The sequence below is a fragment of the Vulpes lagopus genome, chromosome 17 (genome assembly GCF_018345385.1).
Source record: "Vulpes lagopus strain Blue_001 chromosome 17, ASM1834538v1, whole genome shotgun sequence".
Taxonomy (NCBI): Eukaryota; Metazoa; Chordata; class Mammalia; order Carnivora; family Canidae; genus Vulpes; species Vulpes lagopus.
Window position 1 is genome coordinate 28,255,231 of NC_054840.1, and position 23,398 is coordinate 28,278,628.

The window sequence follows — 23,398 nt, forward strand, 5'->3', positions numbered from 1 at the left end:
ATAACTAGACAAAAGTTTTAACCTAGTGGAAAATGTGAAAACGGAGTTTAAAAAAGTCAAGCAATTTAGGTCCAAATAAGCCAAAGAAATGTTTAATTTTCTTAGCTTTTGCCATACTGTTTTCTTCAGAGAAGAAAAGCAATAATAGATTCTTCAGATTCTATGTTCTACAAGCATAGAGAAAATGATGTTTTTCACTGTTATTTTGATGTTTGTTAGATTAGAAAATAGTTTGCTACAGCATCTCATGCTAGCCATGAAACCACACTCAATTCTAAGGTAACACAATCTTTCAGGAAATTTTGTCCTGTGAATAGTTTACAACACTAAAATTCTCATTTACCCTAGAAAATCCTAAAATTAGGTTTGCTTTAGTCAAAGAAACATGTCTCTTGGACTTCTTGGGGAGAAGTCTATTATTCTTTTGGTATGATTCTAAAACTAACCCAAAAAATATTTAACCAAAAAATAGCATTTATTCTCCCCCACCCAAGAAAATAGGAAAGAGCACTGCAATCAATAAAATTACAGCTTAAATTTCTAGGAATTACTCAATTCTAATCTTGAAAGAAGTCAAACACACTAAATATTTTGTTTTCAAGATACAACCAAGCATAAAGAATGTATTTTTAAGACTTCCCCCGCCCAAGATTTTCTGATTTAGTAAACAGCTAGGTGTGATTTGATTTGCAATAGGAATTCCATAAATTTATAGTGGAGGAAGACCACCAGATTTAAAATGTTACTATCTTAAATACTATTATTATAGAACATATGCCCAACATTTTCAACTCTTGGAATACAGTGTGGAATATGATTATGTTATAAAACTTTTAAATAAATGTATCACAATCTATGTACTTAACTGTATATCTCCTTCAAACCTTGAAAGTAATTGTATCAACAGTTGTCATTGTGTAGAAGTGTCATTTACAGTTCCTTCTGAAATGTAGTAGTGGAGTAAACTGGTTTTTCCTGATCATAAATATTTATTGTTTTTTTAATATAGCCAAGTTCAGTAAGATACTTTTTTTGTAAAGTATAGCGTTAAATGCATGATAGAAGATCTAAAAAATGATTAATTTTATGGTCACTTTGTATGTTCACTAAGGTTCTTATTCTCTGCCCTTTATTTGTAAATTACTTGGAACTTGCAATTCAATATTACAACTGTTGTATGGAGACAGGGATTGTCTGACTAGCTCTATGACCTTGGGAAAGTTGCTTCTCTGCTTTTCTCCTAATTTTATACTGAGACAGTACCTATACCAATAACCAAATATATACAAGGTATACAGAGCCTGACATAGGAACTGCACAATAACGTCTACCTATTATTGAGTCACTACTCAAAGGCTAGCACAATATTTGTGGAATGGTTAGGTTCTAGGCCAGCATACAAGTCTGTATTTAACTCTATTAAATAAATAAACTGTTCCAATCTCAGATGTATAATAATGCTAAATGGAGACATAGGGCTCAACCCCATTATCTCCAAATGTGGAGAGTTATCTTAACATCCACATATTATCTTAGAAAGTTACTTACAAAAGTCAAGACACAGTCTGGGTGTGTAAAAACTATAGACATAATAAGGAAAAAAGCCTGCTAAAGATAATTACAAACAATTCTTAGTAAGTAAATCCCCAATATTTTTTGACTGTGATGGGTTTCCTGAATACCTCCTTAGAAACTGGTTTGTATACTCTGCTTAATATGTCCCAGGCAAGAAACTTAGGGAAGACGGAATTCCTAAATTCAGGCCGAGCTGTATAAAGTACTATCCTAACTTTTTGGTACCTGAATGTAACATTAAGCCACAAAGAGGGAAAAAAAAAAACAAAAACAAAAACAAAAAACCACAAAGACACCTTGGAAAATGATAGTGCTGGTTGATAATGATACTCAGAGATTTTTTTTTTTTTTTGTGCTCAGAGATTTTAGTACATAAATTGGTATATGTAAAATACTGAAGATACACCGGCAATTCCTAAAGGTCAAAGACTATGTCAAGGGCACTTTTCACTGTTTACAAAAACCATGCTCTAGGACTATGTACGGATGATATAGGAACTACTAATACACAAAAAGAACCAAGGACTCTTTTTAAGAGGAGTTTCTTGGTACAAAGATGAACGACTAAGTGACCTTTCTACTGCTATTACCCATGGTTTTTGACCAGTTTCTTTCTGTTCCATTGCAAAACAATCTTTAGTTTTTTCACTAGGCTCCCAACACTGAAGCCTGAAGGCCTTAAGCACAAACAGGACATACCCAGATAGAAGGATTTAGAGAGGCAGCATTAAAAGCCTGTTGTCATTTACAGTAAATGGAAAGATTCTAAAGACCATTATAAATCAACAACTTCTGTTTTTAAATTTGGGAGGATTTTTATGATCTAAGTCACTGCTTCAGCTCTAGTTGCAGGAATTTATTGAGTAAAACCAGGCTTTGTTGGCCTTGTCATTTATTCAGGACCTAAGAAAAGAGGCATCAAGGGAAGCATCAGGAGAGAATATTAAGAAAAGAAATGCAGGCCAGCTCTAGGTAGTTAAAAACATGCAAGCACCTCCCAACTAGACATAGGTAATACTAGGACAGTTACCCAATTTTTTTCCCTTTAGGGGAAAACCAGATTTACAGTGATCCTCCTGCCACTGATGTTTTTGCTAAGAGGATTCTTTTTTATTCTGATCTTTTCTTGTCTTGCCAATATTTAAAGTTAAGAAATTTCTTAGGGCTATACTGCTAACAATAGGTCTAAAAAGGGGGGCGGGGAGAGAGAAATAAGCAAAATGGGCCCCTATTCAACTTTCATGGCTTTATTCCTAAGGTACTTGTTAAGCTGGAGCACAAACCATTTTTAATTAAATCAGGTTTTAGAGGTCAATTAGGAAAGACCGGTAACTCTGTATAAATCTTAAAAGTAACAAAAAAATTTGGTATTTAAATGAATAATCAATATAAAACAGTATGCAAGGAACAATCAACTACTGTATATCCCTTTCAAAAGCTGAGGAGAAAGACAATTTAACAGAAAAGACAATGAAATAATTTTTAAAGAAAACAACCCAAGTGTTCAATGAACAAATTTAATTTTCTCTCAAGCAGCACGATAAACTGGACCCAAGGGATTCTCATACACTATAATACAGTGAGGAAGCAATACTTTGAGAATTATTTTTAGGTGAGGTTTAGATCATCACAGTAAGAAATACTATACAGAAACATACACATGAAAAGCTTAAAAAAAAAAAAAAATCAAGCTGTTAGGAGACCCATGATTGAAACAAATATACTTTGAGAATAGCTAAAAAACATCTGCTTTCTGCAATCTCTACAGATAATATAGCTTTAGGAGCAGAGATTCTGCACTGGACTAGAAGACCCAACTTTCAGTTAATGGCCTTTTTTGTAATGGTGCGGATTCTCCAACGTATTAATTTTTTGGCTTATTTCCTTTTTCTTTCTCAAATGCAGCTATCTGATTAAATATATTGAGTAAATTTTGAGGTAAATTTTTTTTAACTCCACTTGCTGACTGCTCTTTGCTATTTAGTCCATCTGTTTCTGGAACCTCTGTTTTAATGTCCTCTTCATAATTAACCTCTGTTTCATATTCTCCTTGATTTTTATTTAACTGATATCTTTGCTCATGTCTACTGAAATCACGTGATCCAGAATAAGTGTATTTTTTAGATTTTTCAACTGACTTACAAGAGTAGTCTGAGCTTGCTGGTGAAGTGGAACGCCTCGCAGAACCTGGCTCCCACCTCCTATGATGCTCTTTTTTTCCCTCTGTATTTTTTTCAAATCTTCTATAACCATAAATTTTTACTTTGTCCTCTGAATTCCTATAAAAGGAATCCGAGGAATCTCTTCTACTGGAGAAATGTTTTTCTGATTTATATGGTTTTTCTGTTTTGCTACTACTTGCCTGAGCGTAAAAATCTCTTGGATCTTCAGACCTACCTCCAAAATCATCCGGAATTTCAACTGAAGATGAAGAGAGAGAGCATCTATCTTTCTCTTTTACCTGTTTTTTTTGATATGGGAACCTGTCCTGCTTTTCCAATAGTTTTTCCACTTCTTGTTTTTGGTTAAGAAAAGACGCTAAAGTATTGGATGGAACTAGGAAGGACTCATCTTTCCTACTCTGATCTATCTGACTTGAGGAGGCCTTAGTTAAATGCCTTTTGGAACTTCGAGAAGACTCTGAACGGTTCTTCTTATGTTTCTTATGCTTTTTGTGACCAGAAGAGGAAGAAGTTGATGAAGAAGAATCAGATTCATCAGCAGAAGAAACACTTGAAGAGGAAGAAGTTGATTTTCTTCTTTTCTTCTTTAGCCTAAAAAAATAGTTATTCCATCAAATATGTTAAGTACAAAAGCATTTCTTTTTTTTTTTTTTTAAGCATTTCTTGATTATAAAGTTCTTAGTTCTATTTTGTTCTCTTGAAAGGTTTCATAAGAGCTGTTTTTAGTTAAGCAATTACTATAATAATCTTAGTTAGCTACAATATTCAATTCTACCACCAGGCATGACTTTTGGGAAAAAATACTGTGTAGACAGTTGTCATTGAAAGCAAGTCCATCATTTCTGGAGACACAGTCACATTTCCAACACTAAAAAACTTAAGCCCATCTAAACACATAAAGGAGAAAAATGAAGTTTTATATCTGGCTACTTCTAATATATAGTTTCTCCTCATCAGCACTACTGACATTTTCACCTGAATAATTCTTTACAATAGGGGAGTATGACAATAGGGGAGTATCCTACAATATCACTGTAGGATATTTTGCAGCATCTCTGACCTCTACCCACTAGATGTTAGTACTACTCCATCAGTTATGATGACCAAAAATGTCCTTGGGGGAACAAAGCCACCCCCCAGTTGAGAACCACTGCTCCAATTCTAAAACATTTCTAAAATATAGATAATTAAAACAATTATATATTTTAATTCTAAGATCTTTGTTTTTGAATTCTATCTTTAGATTCCACTTAATTTCTTTAAATTTGTAGTACACATACTTACAAAGTACCACTGATTGTGATTCTATATATATATATATATATATTTTTTTTTTTTTTTCTACTTACTTTACCTCCACATGGCACTTTGGTTCAACTCAGTAGTTGCTTAAGTTAAAATATACTGAATATTATAGTTTACCTTTTCTCCTCTTTTAAGAGCTTACGCAACTTTTCTGCACTTGTTTCTATTTTCTTTGTTTTCTGCTTTTCTTCCTTTTCAGCTTGTTTTTCTCTTAATTCCAAAGATTTCTTTTAGAACCCAGATATCGGAAAAAACCACACGTTAAAAATAGCAGAATATATAAAACCCAGTTTTCAAAAGACCACCCCCCGCCAACCAGAAACCAAACGGGGTATACCCAAATCACCACATATCCAGCATTAAGTATTTTTAACATGTAAAAATTAATCATACAAGTGTTTGGCATTAATCATTGGAATAGCCAGAAGAGCATTGAGGACCATATTGCAGTTGGTATTCCATGAAAAAAGGGGAAGCCATTGCATTGGCACCCATGACCCAGAGTGCAGGAGAGGGGAAAAAATAAAATACATAACAAAATACATGAAAAATTATTTTTTAAAAAATTGAAAAATTTAGACAGGACACAAATTTTATAAATAAAATTCAAATAAATTCCATTAAGGTGAGTTGAGGAAGGAATCACCATGTTCAAATACAAACCATTTAAAAAATAGCACAGCCCAGTTGGATGCATGATTACGTAAGAAATCATTTTCCAGTTTGAGGATGGGGATGAGCAGCACCAGATGTCACAGACACAGCAGCAATGGTCCAATTCAGAAGAAAATGCATGAGAAAACATCATCATCAGTATTACAGGAAAAGGCAGTTTAAAATATTTCTCAAAGAGGTTTTTATAATTAGCTCAATTATACCAACACTGAATTTGTAACCACCAGGAAAGCTCACTATAAGGACATTTCTCAAAATCACATACCACATGTAGGCAGTAGGAATTTTCTCATAGAACTATTTTTACTTCTGAGTACCAACAAAAAAGAAAAGGCACTATGACGTGATGTCAAACCCAATTAGGAAAAGCTGTATCTAAAAACTGTCTAAAGATAGTTTTCATAATGCCTTGACTAAGTAATCTAGAATAGTATTCCCTATAAGAAAGTAAGTTTTAGCCTCAGTTTCAAACATCACTAAATTTCTAAGAGGAAATAAAGAATCACCTGCATATATTTATGAAGCTTCTGCAAAGCATCCTCTGCCTCTTTAAAAGTCTCATCCAAAGCCAAAGCTTTCTTGTAGTAACTTTCAGCATTTAAAAACTTTTCTTCTTCTTCCAACCTAAATTTGAAACATTTTTTGTTTTCATAAAAACAAAAAAAAAAATCCTCAAATATGCATATGGTTCAGATGCTTATGAGAACTTAGAGAAAAACCATGTTTGGCAACATTTTCCAAATTGAGCAGTACCTAAATCATGTGCTTATTAATGCTATTTCTCTGGTAAAAAGACAACACAAAACAAAAACTATAAAGTCACGTGTACAGAGAACAGATTGGTAGTTGTGTGGGGTTGGGAGGGTGCTGGCAAAATGGGAGAAGGTGGTCAAAATGTACAATCTTCCAGTTAAAAGGTCTAAGTCCTAGACATGTATCGTACAGCATGGTGATTATAGTAATACTGTACTGCATATTTGAATATGGCTAAGAGAAAAGATCTTAAAATTTTGCACAAGGGATCCCTGGGTGGCGCAGCGGTTTGGCGCCTGCCTTTGGCCCAGGGCGCGATCCTGGAGACCCGGGATCGAATCCCACGTCAGGCTCCCGGTGCATGGAGCCTGCTTCTCCCTCTGCCTGTGTCTCTGCCTCTCTCTCTCTCTCTCTCTCTCTATCATGAATAAATAAATAAATAAAAAAATCTTTAAAATTTTGCACAAGAAAAACTGTAACTGATGATGGACATTAGCCAAATGTTGTGGAAATCATTTTGCAATATAAACATACACCAAATCATTATGTTGTACATCTCCATCTGTTTTATGTCAATTATGTCTCAATTAAATACAAAAACAACAAAAAAGTATGAATTCATTTTTGGCAACTATAGCCATATTGTATGTCCAGTATTGAGATTTTAGTATGATACATGAAAACATGGCTAGCCAATATCTTCTCTAAATTTAGTATAATCTTGAGCTTTAGCACAGAATTACAGATTGGCTTCTCCTATATATATGTTTTTTTTTTTTTTTAAGATTTTATTTATTTATTCATGAGAGACACACAGAGAGAGGCAGAGACACAGGCAGAGGGAGAAGCAGGTTCCTTGCAAGGAGCCCGATGCAGGACTTGATCCTAGATCCCGGGATCACGCCCTGAGCAGAAAAGGCAGATGCTCAACTGCTGCGCCATCCAGGCATCCCAAGTTTCTCCTACAGTTTATGAATAATTATCCTTTCTACAGAAAATTTTCCCAGAAAATTTATGGACAAGGTTGGAAATACCAACAGATACAGGTATATCACAACTGGCTGGAATTATTAGATGAAACTCATTAATGTCTATGCTATGAAAAATCAGAATGAGAGAGTCTGGATACAGAGCAGGAAAGGATTTGTAAAATATTTTGTTTTTTGAAAGTAGAAAAAAAAAAAGGTCAAACATGAAAAAAAGTCACAACCCCACAAAAACCCAATGGCTTCAATGGGATCACTTTCTGTCAGACTGGATATAGGAAGTAAGGGATACACTGAAGGCTATCAACATTTCTAGCTTGGGGGGCCTGGGTGGCAGGTTGGTTGCCAGTCTGCGTTCTGCTCAGGTTGTGATCCCAGAGTCCTGGGACAGAACCCCACATCCGGCTCCCTGCTCAGTGGGGAGCCTGCTTCTCCCTCTTCCACTTCCCCTGCTTGTGCACACGTGCACTGTCAAATAAATAAATCTTAAAAACAAACAAAAAAAACAAAAAACATTTCTAGCTTGGATAACATATAGATGATGTTGCCATCCACTCAGCCAGAAGACACCAGTATGTGGGTAGTAAGAGTCATATCTTAGTATCTATCTACTTAGTGAGAAAGTAAAAAGTTGCACCAGTTACTTGGGTCTAAACAGAAATTCTTGAGTTAAAAACAAATTTTGCAAAACTCCTTAATTTGGAATTCCGGAATGATCATACAAACTGGAATAATTAAGCAGATTTATGAAAAAAATGATAATTCTATTTAAAAAATTAGTTGCATAAAGATGCTATTGTTATAAATTGGTTTTAATTATTAGAGCACACTATTACTAAAAATCATTTATAGAGGAATACTGTTTTTTCACAATACTTTATAAATTAGACTAGCCTGTTAATCATTAAGTATTTATGATACAACTAGTATGACAGGTATTATGCCAGCATCTCAGGATAGTAACATAAGTTGCAGGGTTTGTTCTTAATGATTTACTCTTCCATTTAATCTGCATTTGTGGATTTTACTGCACAGAGCAGAGCAATAAGCTTAATATGTAACAGCAAAATACTCACAACTATAGAACTCCCAATTCATACTTCTGGCATTAGGCTACTAGAATGAAGAATTAGACATCAAATTCCTCTTTATCAAAACAAATACTTCTTGTGTACATCCAGGAAAAAAATACTTAATTTCTTGGACCCTTACATTTATATTTCTATGTAACGAGAATAGATGTTCAGAACAATGAACTCAAGACACTAAAATATCTTCAACTTCCAATCATAAAGAACCTCAGTACTAAGGGAAAAAAAAAAAGAAAAACAAACCTAAAAGCTTAAAGAGGACTATATTTAAAAAACAATTTCAACCAAAATTGAAACTAAGAGTGTTTTGAATTGAGTTAAAGATGCTATTTCCTTAAGTTCAAGATTTTATTTATAGTAGGTGGTTGAATATTAGATCTCTAATTTTAAACAAAATCTGATACTTACTGCCCTCCTCTTTCTACAAGTGTCTGGCAGAGGTATTTTCTTGCATTCCTATGAGTTGGACAGTTTTCCAATGCAAGCTCAAAATCTTCTATTGCTTTGTTCAGACTTCCTTTTGTTGCGTATCTAGAGATATGAAATAAATTAGAAGAATTTATCTTGTGAACAATTCATAAATCTTGTACACATTTACCTTATCAATATTCTTTAAAAGCAAGATTCACTTACAATGCTCCACGAGCTACCAAAGCTTCCACATTTTGTTTGTCTATTTCCAGAGCCTTATTGTATTCATTCATAGCATCTACATGACGTCCAACCTTAAAATAATCAACTCCAATCTTCACACTAAAAAGACATTTGGAAAGCATCATGCACTTCTCAGAATATCCAGATAGAATGTTAGCATGGACAAATTTTTTGTTATTGTTACAGATTTTATTTATTCATTCATGAGAGACAGAGAGAGAGGCAGGGACATAGGCAGAGACACAGGCAGTAGAAGCAGGCTCCCTGTGGGGAGTCTGATGCGGAACTTGATCCTAGGAACCCAGGATCATGACCTGAGCCAAAGGCAAATGCTCAACCACTGAACCACCCAGGCTCCCCTAGCATGGATAAATTTTTAAAACATATCTAATGTGACTAATATTTAGTCTTCAATAATCTCAATATACCTAGGAAGTAATACTGCCTTTGGATAATTCTGTAACAAATATTTATGAATCCATATATCAATATACCAATTCCTTTTGAAAAACATGGAAAATGTTGGTTAAAACAAGTCTGTTAAGTTTACAACATAACATCATTTACACCTATAAAAACGCTACAAAATGCATCATTTTAATTTATTTACAAACAAATTTGGTCTTAAGAATGACGAAAGACCAAAGAATGACTTAAGAATGCTTGCCTTATCCTAATCTTTAGACTAGATAATGCAATTGTTGAAAGACAAATTTTCATACCATTTTAAAGCCCAAGATGCAGACTGTTTCTTTCTTAACGCAGAAGCAAAATCATCTTCAGAGAAGTTTTTGCTATTCAAAGAAAATAAAAGTCAAACTATATACTTTTTTTGGGGGGGGGTAATCATACTTCACTCTGACAGATAAAAATTCAACACTGAAAAAGTAAATCCCAGGTAAGAAATTTATATTCCATCTACAAAAGAATATTTTTTTTCAAGTTTTTATTTAAGATATAGTTAGGTAACATATAGTGGAATATCAGTTTCAGGAGTAGAATTTAGTGATTCATTCAATTTCAGGAGTATAATAGGCAGTACTCAACACAAGTGTCCTAACACAAGTGCCCTCTTTAATACCTATCACCCATTTAGCCCATCCTCCACCAACCTTCCCTCCATCAACCCACAGTTCTTTTCTGTTAATGTTTATATCCCTCTCTTACAAAAAAAAAAAAAAAAAAAATCTTAAAATGCCAAGAATTATTATAGTTAAACAGTATTTTTAACATAAAATTCTTAAAAGCTTTCTGTGTCTTTCTCTACACATATAATCACAACAGACTCCATTACAGAAGGAAATGGGATCACCTAGTTCATTCACTTTGGCATACTGCTACCACCAGGCTTAGAACAGTCAAATATGTCCCTCGGTTACGTAGCTTTTAAGCTCAGCACCATTTACCTCACCACTTAATAACAGTAAATTTACTATACCTTTGTAGGCCTCTCATTAAAGATGGTGGATTAGATTCATCTATTCCTAGTTTTCCTAGAAGGAGTTCAACTACTCCGGGATTAACAAATCCCAAGGAACTCTGCATGATATTTTCATAGGATTCCAAAGAATTGCTATTTAGTTCAACACTTCTCCTTAGAAAAACAAACAAAAAAAACAAAAAACCAACAAAAATATAAAAATGACTTAATGTGATTAGCATATCCCATTTCTATTACAGAAATACTCATCATTTTTATACATGAAGGTGTGGTAATATTATTTTGGTTTTTTACTTAAGGGCTATAAAAATAAAACGAGCATATTTTGAAATAAGAGAAATTAACTTTCTACCTCATCATAATTTGGACACAATTCGCTATTTTTTAAATCAAGAAACTGTTTACAATTAACTTCTTTAAATAATGTAGATAGATTACCTGTAGTATAAAGGAAGCTCTTCAGAACTAATTACACCCAATTTAATACCAGATAGATGTGGTGGAAGAGATGAGCTATATAGAGACACTGCAAGCTTTTCATGGTATCTGTCAATATCTTTGATTCCAGCTTAAAAAAATAAGGAAACTAAGCTGATTAACAAGAAAACACAAACTAACATGAAAATACATAAATCCAAACACTATTCTCATTAGCTAATTTCCAAAATTAATATAAACAAAAATCTGACAACTGTTACTTTTTTTTTATCAGTATGATGAAACTGATCACCTCGAATAATGTCACCAGTTTGGTAATATGATAAAGGATCCCCGTGGTTACTGTGAGAAGGTACATCTCTTAACGGACAAAGAGCCTGCAATGAGAAGTATTTTAAGACACCACACATTCCATTCTTTCGTGAGAAGTAACATTTTTTTACCTTACTTGTTCAGTATAATCAGCTAATAGTTGACATGAATGTTAAAAACGAGCCCTTTAAAATCTAAATTTAAACAAGGATTTTAATTATAAGCAACTCAAATACCAAACCTTTTAAATTAACACACTATTTCAAATTCAAGACAATTCATCTTGGGCAAAGTATCTTTTTATATAATGTACATGAAGAAATCATTTACATTTAACTGTTGTAAATATAAAAATAAGGAATTTGTTTCTAAATTATCCACATGCAGGTATCTAACTCCAAACACTAAATAAGAACACGTGCAGCTAGAAGAAATAAGTCTGCATTACCAAACTCACCATATCCACTGGTATCTCTGAGCATTTAAAATAGGACTCTATCCCCACCAACCAAAGGGACCAAGCAAACCCCACAAAACCAGAAATGAAGGAGGAAACTATGTAAGTTTATCACCACTAATAATTTTTTAAAAAGTCCTTTATTTTTCTGCAGTTAGTATTTATTTCTCAAAACTATGTCAGCAGGGTACACCTAGGCCCAAGTGGATGCAAAGACCTAATTCTTGCATTGAGAGGACTCCTACCAAAAACAGAAGCAAACAAACAACCGAAAAGTAACTTACTGTGATTTCTAAGTGGGATATATCTCTTATGATGCCACTGCCTAAACAGATCAACACCATGAAAAACCCAAACTCCCGGATGGAACTAATCCTTCCAATCACTATATCACCACGCTCAATATCTCGGAAAAACAGCTCTCTCCGGTCCATACTAGGTATTTCCATGAACTGCTCTAACGGCGGCATGACCGCATAACCATCTGAAACAAAAACAAAATTGCGCCTTGCTTCATCTCAGGTGCACTGAAATAACGCAAAGCGCAATCAAAATATTTTAATAAAACTCACCTTCGTTGTCTTCATTGACTTCAGAAGTTACAGGCGCATCCGATTTCCAGGAAAGTGCAAAAAGCAAATCTGCTTTTTTGGAAATGAATTTCTGTATTTCAATGTTGTCAACTCTCTTCTCTTTTCTTAAAAGGAAACAAAATTTATGAAAACTGGTTTATGGGCAAAACCTTTCCAGGTAGGTCCAAGCTTAAGCTCACGGCTCTCGGGGCCCAATCGCGTCCATCCCTAAGCTCCGGGCCGTACATCCTCTGAGAAAAAGTTTTAATCAGGGAATCCGTCATTCGCCATCATGGAGGTGGAGGGCAAGGAAAGTTAAAAATGACAGTCCCGCAGCTCCCGATGACGAAGCCCAAGGGATGTTGGCTAAAGACTCAGCGCCTCAGGCAGTACCACAGAAAAGGTTCGGCCCTCATCCTCCCTTGCCCTCGCACCTGGGCGAAGACCCTCCGCGGCTCGCGGCCGCGGCCCTGCGCCTTCTCCACTCGCCACCCGGCGGCGCCAGCGGGGCCCCCAACCTGCGTCCCCTCCCCCGTCTCGCAGCGGCGCCGCCGTCCCCTTACCTGCCCTGTAACTGCTGCTGAGGCGGCGGACCCCGGCCCGGCTCGGCCGCCGACCCCAGGAGGCTCCGGAAGTGTGGGTTGTCCTGCTGCTCGCTCCGCAGCAGGGAGAGCAGTGACGGCCCGTGGTAGTTCAGGGACTGCCGCAGAAGGTCCCGGTCCATGGCTAGAGATTGCCGGACCCCGCGACGCGTGGGCTGCTGGGCCCACCGCCCCGCCTCCCCGCGCACCCACTACTTCAGCTCGGCGGTCCCGGGGGCTGAGAAAGCCGCCCGGAAGCCACCGGAAGCACACATCGCAGACCCTTAACACAACCGGCTCCCGGAAGTGCTCCAGGATCGCCCTAGGCGGCAGAGCGCGGGAGCGGCGCGGAGGAGCGGCGCCTCGATCTCGCGAGATGGGGCGAGACTACGGAAACCGGAAGCACTGGGCTAAAGCATTTCCTGAGCTAGAGGGCTGCCTACCGGCTCCGAGGTAGTGATGTACGAGAAGTGTTTTTTAAAAATTTCTCTGGCGTTATTATTACGTTGAAATGATGTAATAATAATGTAGGCTAAATAATAATTTATCCGTCTATTTAATGAGGAGCTTCTAAGCACCAGAGCCAGGGTGAGAACCAGAAAGAAAGGGGACTGACACTTATTAAACACTGGAGTTGTGTTCTCCATCCATACTCCATTCACTGTAGTGATTTTTAGGGTTCGCTTAAAATCAGGATGGCTTTAATGTCTGGACATATGCCTGTATGCATTGTTTTTTTTTTTTTTAATTTCTTTATTTAAAGTGGCTTCTAAACACTTAGTGCCCATAAGATTGACTGTGTAGTGTTGTGTACATTAAAGTCTGTATAATGTAGTTCTGGATAATTCACTTGAATTGCAAAGGTAATTGTGATTTGGGCTTCTCTCCCCCCTTAGTTTTTTTTTTTTTTTTAAAGATTTAATTTATTTATTCATGACAGATACAGAGAGAGAGAGAGAGGCAGAGACACAGGCAGAGGGAGAAGCATGCCCCCTGCAGGGAGCGCGACCTGGGACTCTATCCCAGGTCCCCAAGGTCACAACCCCAGGCCGAAGGTGGCGCTAAACCGCTGGGCCACCCAGGCTGCCCTTAGTTATTGATTTGAGAACCTAACTGTTTTAACTCGTAAAACTCTCACTTTAGAGATTGAGGAAACAGGCCCAAGGGTCTCAATAAATTGCTCAATGTCACCCACCAGGTAAAAGGTTAAAGTTAAGATTGCAACCTCAGTCTTAATAGATCTTTGCAGACACAATTGCTGGAAAAGTATATTTAACAAAGAGCGCTAACTTCCTCTGATTTTGAGATAATATGGCTTGGTTTTATTTCACTATGCTTAAATATGTATAGTTTAGTATAGCCCTCTAGAGCAAAAATAAGTGGTAGCAATTATTCCTCCTCTCCAGCTATGTGTTTTCACTGTCTGGCCACCTGCATAGAAGGCCCAGTCCAGGATATAGTGTATCCCTCAGCTCTATTTTGTGAAAAAAGTCCTGGCAAATAGTTTACTGAGACCTGAGAAGATGCAACAAAGAAGAATGCAAGTTTAAAAGATAATACATTTCCAGCTTCTGTGAGCACATCAGGAAAGTGTACTCAGTTTTACAGACTGATTTGTGTTAAGCTAATAACAGCTCTAGAGAATGGCTGTTATTAGGAAAGAGGGTGCTGTCACTGAAAGCCAACTCCCAAAAACGAACTATATAGACATTCTGGTAAATTACGTGATTTTTAGGTAGAGTTGATCTGTTATTAAGGGTCTAATTATCTCTGGAGGGACTTAGAAGCCTTGTGTCTGAGACCCAGATGCCAGACAGTGGTCTTTAGTCTAAGAAGGCCAACTTGTGAAGCCATTCTTGAGTAGCACAGCCTTCGTCACTATGGGATGTGTCTATGGTTTTTCCTAATTTTAACACCAGAGTAAACTCCAACCACCCTGTGTCTTCAGTATCCAAAATTGCTATAGTATGGCCATGAAAACAGGAGAAAGTAGCTGCTTTTAGAGGATAAGCAGTGTTCATCAAGAGGGAAATTTATCGAATGCTTGCTATATACATGGTAGTGGTGGGGAGGACAAAACTCCACAAAACTTTAAGCAGGTGTAATCAAAACTCAGGCTGGGTCCTATCTTTGATTGGTGCTGGGCAGTCATAGTAGTTAAATGCCAAAGGCAACCTTATTCTTCAATTTCCAAGTACTCCCACAGCATGGGATTAGCCTTTTATAGTCACAGACGGTTTTGACTTCGTTTTCTGCTGGGATAGATAACCTTTGACTTTGGAGGGGACTGAGCACAGGATGGTTGACATGGGACTGGAGGGAGTGAGGAGAGGAAGTGAGGGGATTAGTTTTGCATTTCATTTTGGAGAAACTAGTCTCACATACAGGATTTCTCGAGGTGGATGTAGACAGAAAACACTTTTCTTTCACTTTTTGTTTTAATTATTTTGTTGACTGGTTTGACCTTTAAAAGAATCTTTTAAAAATCTTTTTTGATAAGTTTTCCCAATTAAGCAGTATGAATAATCAAGTGACTATATGGGAAGGAAGAGAGGATAAAGAATTCAAGACAGATCTTTGGTGTCTGGATTCTGGGCCTATTTTTATTGTGATATCCAATTCCATGATTAAGTAAACACGTATGTATGTCTTTTAATAAATACTCTCTAGGCGCTGGAGATACAAAGATGAAAAAAACTTCTGATTCTTCAGCAGTGCATAGTCCAATAGAGGATTAGACATAAGATGAAATGTGGCACATAGTAAGTACTATTGTTATGGACACCTATTAAGTGTCTGCTTAGATCCCTTATTTTTCTTGGGGGATGAGGTAGTGGGAGTTGATGGGGATAAGAGAGGAGAGGGGGAGGCAAGTATGTGCCTTCCAGGAGGAGGAAGCAATATAATTAAAGAAGTAGAGATGTGCAAAAGCAAAACGTGTTCTGGAGACAGCAAGTGTGAAATTGAAGTAGGTAGAGATATTTTAGTTATGGACACTTTTTTATTTTATTTTTTTATTTATGATAGTCATACAGAGAGAGAGAGAGAGGCAGAGACACAGGCAGAGGGAGAAGCAGGCTCCATGCACCGGGAGCCCGACGTGGGATTCGATCCCGGGTCTCCAGGATCGCGCCCTGGGCCAAAGGCAGGCGCCAAACCGCTGTGCCACCCAGGGATCCCATGGACACTTTAATTATGTGTATCATTTCAGGTAGGATATATATTGGTGAGTAGTGACCCCTGTATCCTCTATGTGAAAATACACACACACACGCACATGCACACAGATAAATTCTGATTTATTTAGCAAAGAACATAAACACTTAGCTAGAGCAAAGTAGACACAAAAAGCAAGGGCAAAGCAGTTTCAAGGTCACTTTTCTTGGATCCCCCCATTTTCTCAAAATAACATGCAGAGCTGCTAGTGGCACAATATGTAAGAGATGAAGTCTATCTGGATCTCAGAATCCTATATTGCCGTGTGGGAAGGACTTACACAAAATATGTGTGACTATATACAAAACCTGTAGACAGGTTTTTTTCTAGTTCTTGATTCTGATGTAAATGATTTCAGAAAACTTTATCCTCATCTGGAGTTAAGGATCAGGAAAGAGTGGGTAGAACCAGATAAGATCATAAGAGTATATAAATACTCCTCCCATTAATTTTTCAGCAATTTTTTCCTAATTTTTTTTTCTTAAAAGATCCTTTTTTGTTGTTGCTAAAGCCAACTTGAGTAAATTTATGATTTGGTACAAAAGGAATCTTGACTACTGGGAAGCTACCTACCCACAAGTATCTTCTGCTGTTTCTACTCTGCCATTTAAAAAATTAAACAAATATATGGAAAGATTAAGATTTGTTCAAAAACTAACTTTAGAATCCACATTATCTTACTATATATCTAGTACTCTTTCTACCATGCCACGCATCTAGAAGGTCAGCTGAAACCATGCTCTTTAAGGATATAGTTTGTAAATATACATGTATGGACTTATTTTATTTTTAAAATATCTGTGGTTATGTTAACTTTTAAAGATAGCCCTGAACTTTCTTTCCTATAATGGGGACACTTGGTTTCATTCATAGGCATATGGTACAAGAGGCAGCTTTGCTTCCATAGAAGGTAATAGCTTTGTTCTATCAGAGTTATATTTGGAGTCACCCTGGGTTAACTCAGGGAAGAAGGAGGAATACTAAATGGCAAGTATGGCTAGACAGCCAAAAATTCATTCTTATTATTAGAGAAATAATTCAGACCTATTCTGATAAGGGTTCACTCATCCAGTAGTCTTTGTTTGAAAGGATTATAGCACCTTCTCTTTTTATTTTTCATATCACAGATTAACACATCTCTTTAAGAAAAACATTGTCAAATATTTATCCACATGAGGGTGCTGTAAGATCATTGTGGGTATTGCTTTCAATCCTTTACCAGAAAACCTACTGCCAATTAAACAAGGATTCAGAGGTGGGAAATTGTGACCTACTGCGTAGAGTCATTTTAAGATAGTTGTGTTTCTAACACCCTCTCCATATTTTAGTATTGGTAAATATTTTGATGAGGATATTATTTTAATGTACATTAGTTTATATTTCAATTGTCTAGGATTGATTTCATTCTCTAGGATCAGTTAGCTCAGTAATTTTGCATTTTTCTGAGAGGAAAGATCACTAATTTTAGTTACAATTTAGTTCTGAACAGACCCAGTGGTGTGGTGAACATTGCACAACTCCAGGTCGGGTTGGGGGTTCTGGGGTTGTTGCATTTACATCATAATCCATGTATGATGTATGTAGTACTCCTGGAGATGTGTAATGCTGGACCATACACAGTGGCCATCTGCAGTGCTATTCTCAGCCAGCCATTTTTTCCCATGTTTGTCTTTGTTTACAAAAAAGACTTGAAATAGGATGAGGATATTTCAGAACAAATCCATCATGATTGTTGGGGGAAAAACAGTTAAAAAGAGGAGTGCGGGGCAGCCCTGGTGGCACAGCGGTTTGGCGCCACCTGCAGCCCAGGGCATGATCCTGGAGACCCTGGATCGAGTCCCGCGTCGGGCTCTCTGCATGGAGCATGCTTCTCCCTCTGTCTGTGTCTCTAACTCTCTCTCTGTGTCTCTATGAATAAATAAATAAAATATTTTTAAAAAATAAAATAAAAAAAATAAAAAAAGATGAGTGCGATACACAGAATAGATCAGTGTGTTTATCCTCAGGTACCTTGTCAGGACTGCTTATAAAGATACAAACACACACATTTCTTAGATTCTCATTTTATGGCAGTTTCTCAGAATACTATGCCATCAGAGAACATGTCAGGATTATAACCAAGAAAAATTGATAGTTGATGCTAAATAAACAGTATTCTTTGTCAATACATTTTTTTTTTGTCAATACATTTTGAGTTGGTTTGATACTCATTTTTAATCCAATTTGGACATTTCTTTGAAAAAGAGTAATTAAAAAAAAGTAATTGATTGCCTTTTAATTATTAAATAGTAACTTCTTTTATTTTATTGATAGCAGCACCAAGGAGAATTTCAGAGACTGGAAATATATTATTGGTTTAGTATATTGCCCCCTCCTTAATGGAATCCATTGAGAGATCCAGCATGTCTGGGTAAAGATTAAACATTGATCCTACCCACTTTAGATATGATATTTGATTATTGGTAGATATAAAAGGTCTGATTTCCAAAGGCAAGTAATTGAATGAATGAATGAACAAGTGAATGAATTCATAGCATGAATGGTTATTGCTGATAATCCTAATTCTGCATCTGTGGACTTAGAAGTGGAAGAAAAGCAGATTATTTTTATAGCTTTTATCAGTTTCACAGTATAAAAGAACTAATATCTTTGTTATAATGTGAAGATTTAGAGGAGAATAAAATTTACCATAGTATAGTATAATTTCATAGTAACAAACACCATTGCATTGATTATCTCTGTATAATTAAAATATTTCCAAGGCTTTGCCATTGTCTGTTACTTCTGGCCAAATTAAGGATAACTCATTTCCTGAACTATATAACAAAAGAGTCTCTGTAAGACCCTTAGAATTAATGGCATAAGAACTGAGTTAGTGAAAATTTTTTTTACCACTTACTGCAAATTTATTTTATGGAATATTCTGAATTAACATAATTCCCTTTCCCAGTATTCATGGAGAGAGAGTAGAATTGTGCACAAGAATTCTTATGATAGATTGCATTAAAAATGATTTTAAAAATATACTTTATACAAGAAATACTGAATGGATTGATACCATTTTGCTGCTAAAATTCTCTGGGCAGTCTCAGTATTTTTAAACCTATTTACCTATTTGTCTTTTTCAATCACTGACACCTTAATTCTTCTCAGACCTCATATGTGAGACTTTTTGGCATGCTTCTGTATTTAGGTTGAATACCCTCTCTCAGTTTTCCTAAAGCTAGAATAAGTATTTATTTCAGTTTCTCCTAAGATTCATGCTAGATGCATGTTCACCTAGGGCATGTGACATGCTTCTTCTCTAGGGCTAACCTTACCACATTATGTCTCAAGTCTTAGAAGGAACCATGAAAATCCTCTTAGATCTTCCTCACTTGAGCCTCTATTTGCTGTCTTCAAGTGCATTATATTTTATTTTCCCCAAGTCATGCAGTAAGGAAATGCCAGATCCCTAATCTGTCATTGACTGCAGGCTCTTATGTTATTAAGATCTGAGACTCTTTAGTTCTATTAAAAAGTGGAGAACCTAATCCCTCCTTTGTTCTTCAGGAAGTTGCTTTTTCTTTATTCTCTAGGAAGTCAGTTTTAGTTCTCACCTTCTTTCTCTCTTTCAGTAAGTTGTCTTTTGTTTTGTGAATGAGTCTTCTGGTCCTATTTTCTGCATCACAAATCTGTATTATAGTCATTACAATAGTAATAATATTAACTGTACAATATAGTTTATAAATTTATGGAAATTGGATATAAAGTATGACAGTATGATTTATGAATTATTAGTTGATTTTTTTGTAGTCCAAATGATTAAATGGTGATCCTGTCCTCTGCTGAGCACCTACATAGGATAACCATTATTTAGGGATTGTCAATAATATTACAAATGGAGAACATCAAAAGCCTTAATTTTTTACTTTCAGTTATGACTGGTTGGTGCCAGACTAGCCTATTTATTATAAACAACTGAAAAAAAACCCTGGACATAATATATGAAATAACTATTTTTAGACTATACAAATGACAATGCAAGACTGCAGTGTCTGAGAGAGGGTGTCAAGCTGGGTAAGTCCTACAATTGCCCAGTTTTCTGGCTGGAGGCATTTACTGGACAGTAGTACAGAGAGTGGTACTGGACAGTGGAGGAGACAGATATCAGAGTTCATAGAGTCTTAAGCAGTTGGAATTTATGGGGTAGAGGCCCAAAGAGGAGGGAGCTAAGCAAAGAAAGAACTCTGGAGATTTGCTTCGATGTCCCTTTGAGTATTTGAATGCTAAACTGTATGTATATTGGGTGAAACCCCACAGGGCCAGAGAAACAACTACAGGGAAGCTGTAAGTGGGGCAACTATCAGAATTTCTCAGGGTTGAGAGATGTTTGAATTATGATCAACTAGAGTGGACAGGCTTGTTGGCACTCAGAATTAAATAGAGATCCTAAAAAGGCTCTACTTTTAGTTCTAGTCCTAAAGGCCTAAAATTAGTAATAAAAGTCTGTTTTAAACTCACCTTAACAAAGTTGAAAAAGATGGTTCAACATGATCATATTAATTTCCAAGTAAATTAATTGCCTGCCAGAGTAAAACTCAACTCCCTCTAATGAAACACATAGAAATCACTCAACAATAAAATTCACCGTGTCCAACATCCATCAAAAATTACTAGACATGCAAAGAAGCATGAAAATGTGACCCATAGCAAGATTAAAAAATCTATCAATAGAAACAGAAATGACAGCAATGATATAATTAACAGACAAGGACTTTTAAAGCCGCTATTCTAAATATGTACAAAGATTTAGAGTGGGAATTGGAGGGAGAGGCAAGGAACAAGCTTCAGCATCTTTTATGTACATTTCTGCCTTGGAATGAATTTTGGAGCAGACATTGGAAGAAGAGAGAGTGGTGGTAAATCTCTTCTTCCTGTCTTTGTTGGGTTTATTCTCTGTGAATCACCCTTTCTCTCTGGGACTCTGGTAGACTTGCTGAGGTTCAGTATACCATAGCAACTGGAAAGCAATAGTATAAAGAATGCCTGCTGACAATCCTAGGTCTAAGAGGTATATGAAAAACAGTGAGCAGTTCTCTGTGTCGACAAAAGAGAAAGGTGAGAAAGGACTCAGGAGACTTTCAAAGGTTTACCAATCTCTCAGCCAGAGTGAAAAGACCCGTGGGGAAGAATAGAGAGAGAACAAAAGAGGATACTGGGACATCTCAGTAGATTAACAATATATTGGGGAAACATGATATCCAAATTTACCAGCTTCAAAAATGAGACCCGTTAAAATCCAAAGTGGACAGCCCTTCTACCTGGATAGTGGCATTATTTAAGTCCCCTGCTCAATACTAACCAGGGAGGAGAAGGGACAAAAAGAAAGTGATCTTAAATAGTAAGTACATTAGTTCCCTCCCTTATCCATGGTTTCACTTTCTTTAGTTTCAGTTACTCATGGTCAACTGCAGTCAGGAATCAGATGATCCTTCTCCTGATGTATGACCAGAAGGTTAATAGTAGCTTAATGCTAAGTTACAATATCTATATCATTCATCTTATCATGTAGGCATTTTAAATCTCGTAACATCTCAAGAAGGACAAGTATAGTATGATAAGATATTTTGAGAGGGACAGATCATATTGACATAGCTTTTATAACAATATATTATTATAATTGTTCTATTTTTATTATTAGTTATTGTTGTTAACCTCTTACTGTGCTAATTTATACATTAAACTTAATCATAGTTATGTATGTATAGGAAGAAACATAGTACATATAGTGTTCAGTATTCTCTACAGTTTTAGGCATCCATTATGGGTCTTGAACATGTCCCTGCAGATAAGAGGGGACTACTGTATTGAGGTTTTCATTTTGGTCTCAGTTTGTTTCTTGTTAAACAGACTAAAAAAATGATTTCCTGCTCCCCAGTTGCTTTCCTAAGCATCTAGCTTTAGATTCATTTGGGGATAATTTTAGAGATGTGCGCATTCTGTAGAGGAATAAACATGAAGCCAGCCTACAAGCCTATGAGAAGCTAATGAACCTTGTGTAGATAAGCAAGTTAAAAACTAATACGTAGGTACATTATTGAGAGGAAAGGTAAAAAACACAGTAGACATCTAAAAATAGTCTTCTATATCATTTTAGAGATGTGGTGATTAAGTACTTGCTTTCTTCACTTTGTCTTATCAGCAAATACACAGCTGTAATAAAAAACTCTACTTACTCTGTCAGAGTGATTTGAGAGCACTGACTCCTGTATATACCTGGCTCATACTTTTCTTCCCTAAACAGGATGATGTAAAGCAGATACACATCTAGGCACAGCCTTTTTTTTTTTTTTTTAAGATTTTATTTATTTATTCATGAGAGAGACAGAGAGAGGTAGAGACACAGGCAGAGGGAGAAGCAGGCTCAATGTAGGGAGCCTGATGTGGGACTCGATCGCGGGACTCCAGGATCACACCCTGGGCTGAAGGCAGGCGCTAAACCGCTGAGCCACCCAGGGAATCCCCTAGGCTCAGCCTTGATATAATAAAATTCACTATGTTCTGCAAGTTTGTTTAGTGTCTCTGGTTAAAATATAACAGCTCTACTCATTACCTTATTTCTCTGGGACATAGATTTTAAAATGTTGTCTAGTTGGTATGCCTGGGTGGCTTAGCGGTTGTGCGTCTGCCTTTGGCTCAGGGCGTCATCCTGGGTCCAGGGATCGAGTCCCGCATCCTCCCTGAGCGGACCCTGCTTCTCTCTCTGCCTATGTCTCTGCCTCTCTCTCTGTCTCATGAATAAATAAATAAATCTTTAAGAAAGAAAAAAAAACTGCTGTCTAGATTTAGATCCCTTGAACTTTGTTGATTCTCAGTTCCTAAATAATCTAGGTCTTTCCAGCTTAAAATTTCTGTGACAGTGTGATAATTTGGGTTTTAAAACCATTTAAGGGGCAGCCCTGGTGGCTCAGTGGTTTAGTGCCACCTTCAGCCCAGGGTGTGATCCTGGAGACCCGGGATTGAATCCCACGGCAGGCTCCCTGTATGGAGCCTGCTTCTCCCTCTGGCTGTGTCTCTGCCCCTCTCTCTCTCTCTCTGTGTCTCTCATGAATAAACAAATAAAATCTTAAAAAAAGAAAAATTTAAGTTGGAAAAAAAACTTGATACTTCTTCAGAG

At 36.6% G+C, this 23,398-nt stretch overlaps 1 protein-coding gene across 2 annotated transcripts; it reads right to left on the minus strand.

The window, feature by feature from the left end:
- Nucleotides 1-3,078: 3,078 nt before the first annotated feature.
- TTC14 (tetratricopeptide repeat domain 14) lies at nucleotides 3,079-13,380 on the minus strand. 2 transcript variants are annotated; one of them, XM_041731818.1, is made up of 12 exons: nucleotides 13,006-13,379; nucleotides 12,443-12,567; nucleotides 12,155-12,354; nucleotides 11,394-11,478; nucleotides 11,102-11,231; nucleotides 10,661-10,816; nucleotides 9,945-10,016; nucleotides 9,202-9,321; nucleotides 8,977-9,099; nucleotides 6,245-6,362; nucleotides 5,181-5,290; nucleotides 3,079-4,349 (listed from the first exon to the last, which is right to left on the minus strand). In XM_041731818.1, exons 1-12 carry the CDS (start codon nucleotides 13,164-13,166, stop codon nucleotides 3,440-3,442), a joined length of 2,310 nt encoding a protein of 769 aa, XP_041587752.1. In that variant the 5' UTR covers nucleotides 13,167-13,379; the 3' UTR covers nucleotides 3,079-3,439. The 2 variants fall into 2 exon arrangements, 1 of the variants encoding a protein (XP_041587752.1); XR_005984234.1 differs by lacking the exon at nucleotides 3,079-4,349 and having other exon boundaries at nucleotides 5,232-5,290; nucleotides 5,727-6,362; nucleotides 13,006-13,380.
- Between the last annotated feature and the right edge of the window lie 10,018 nt (nucleotides 13,381-23,398).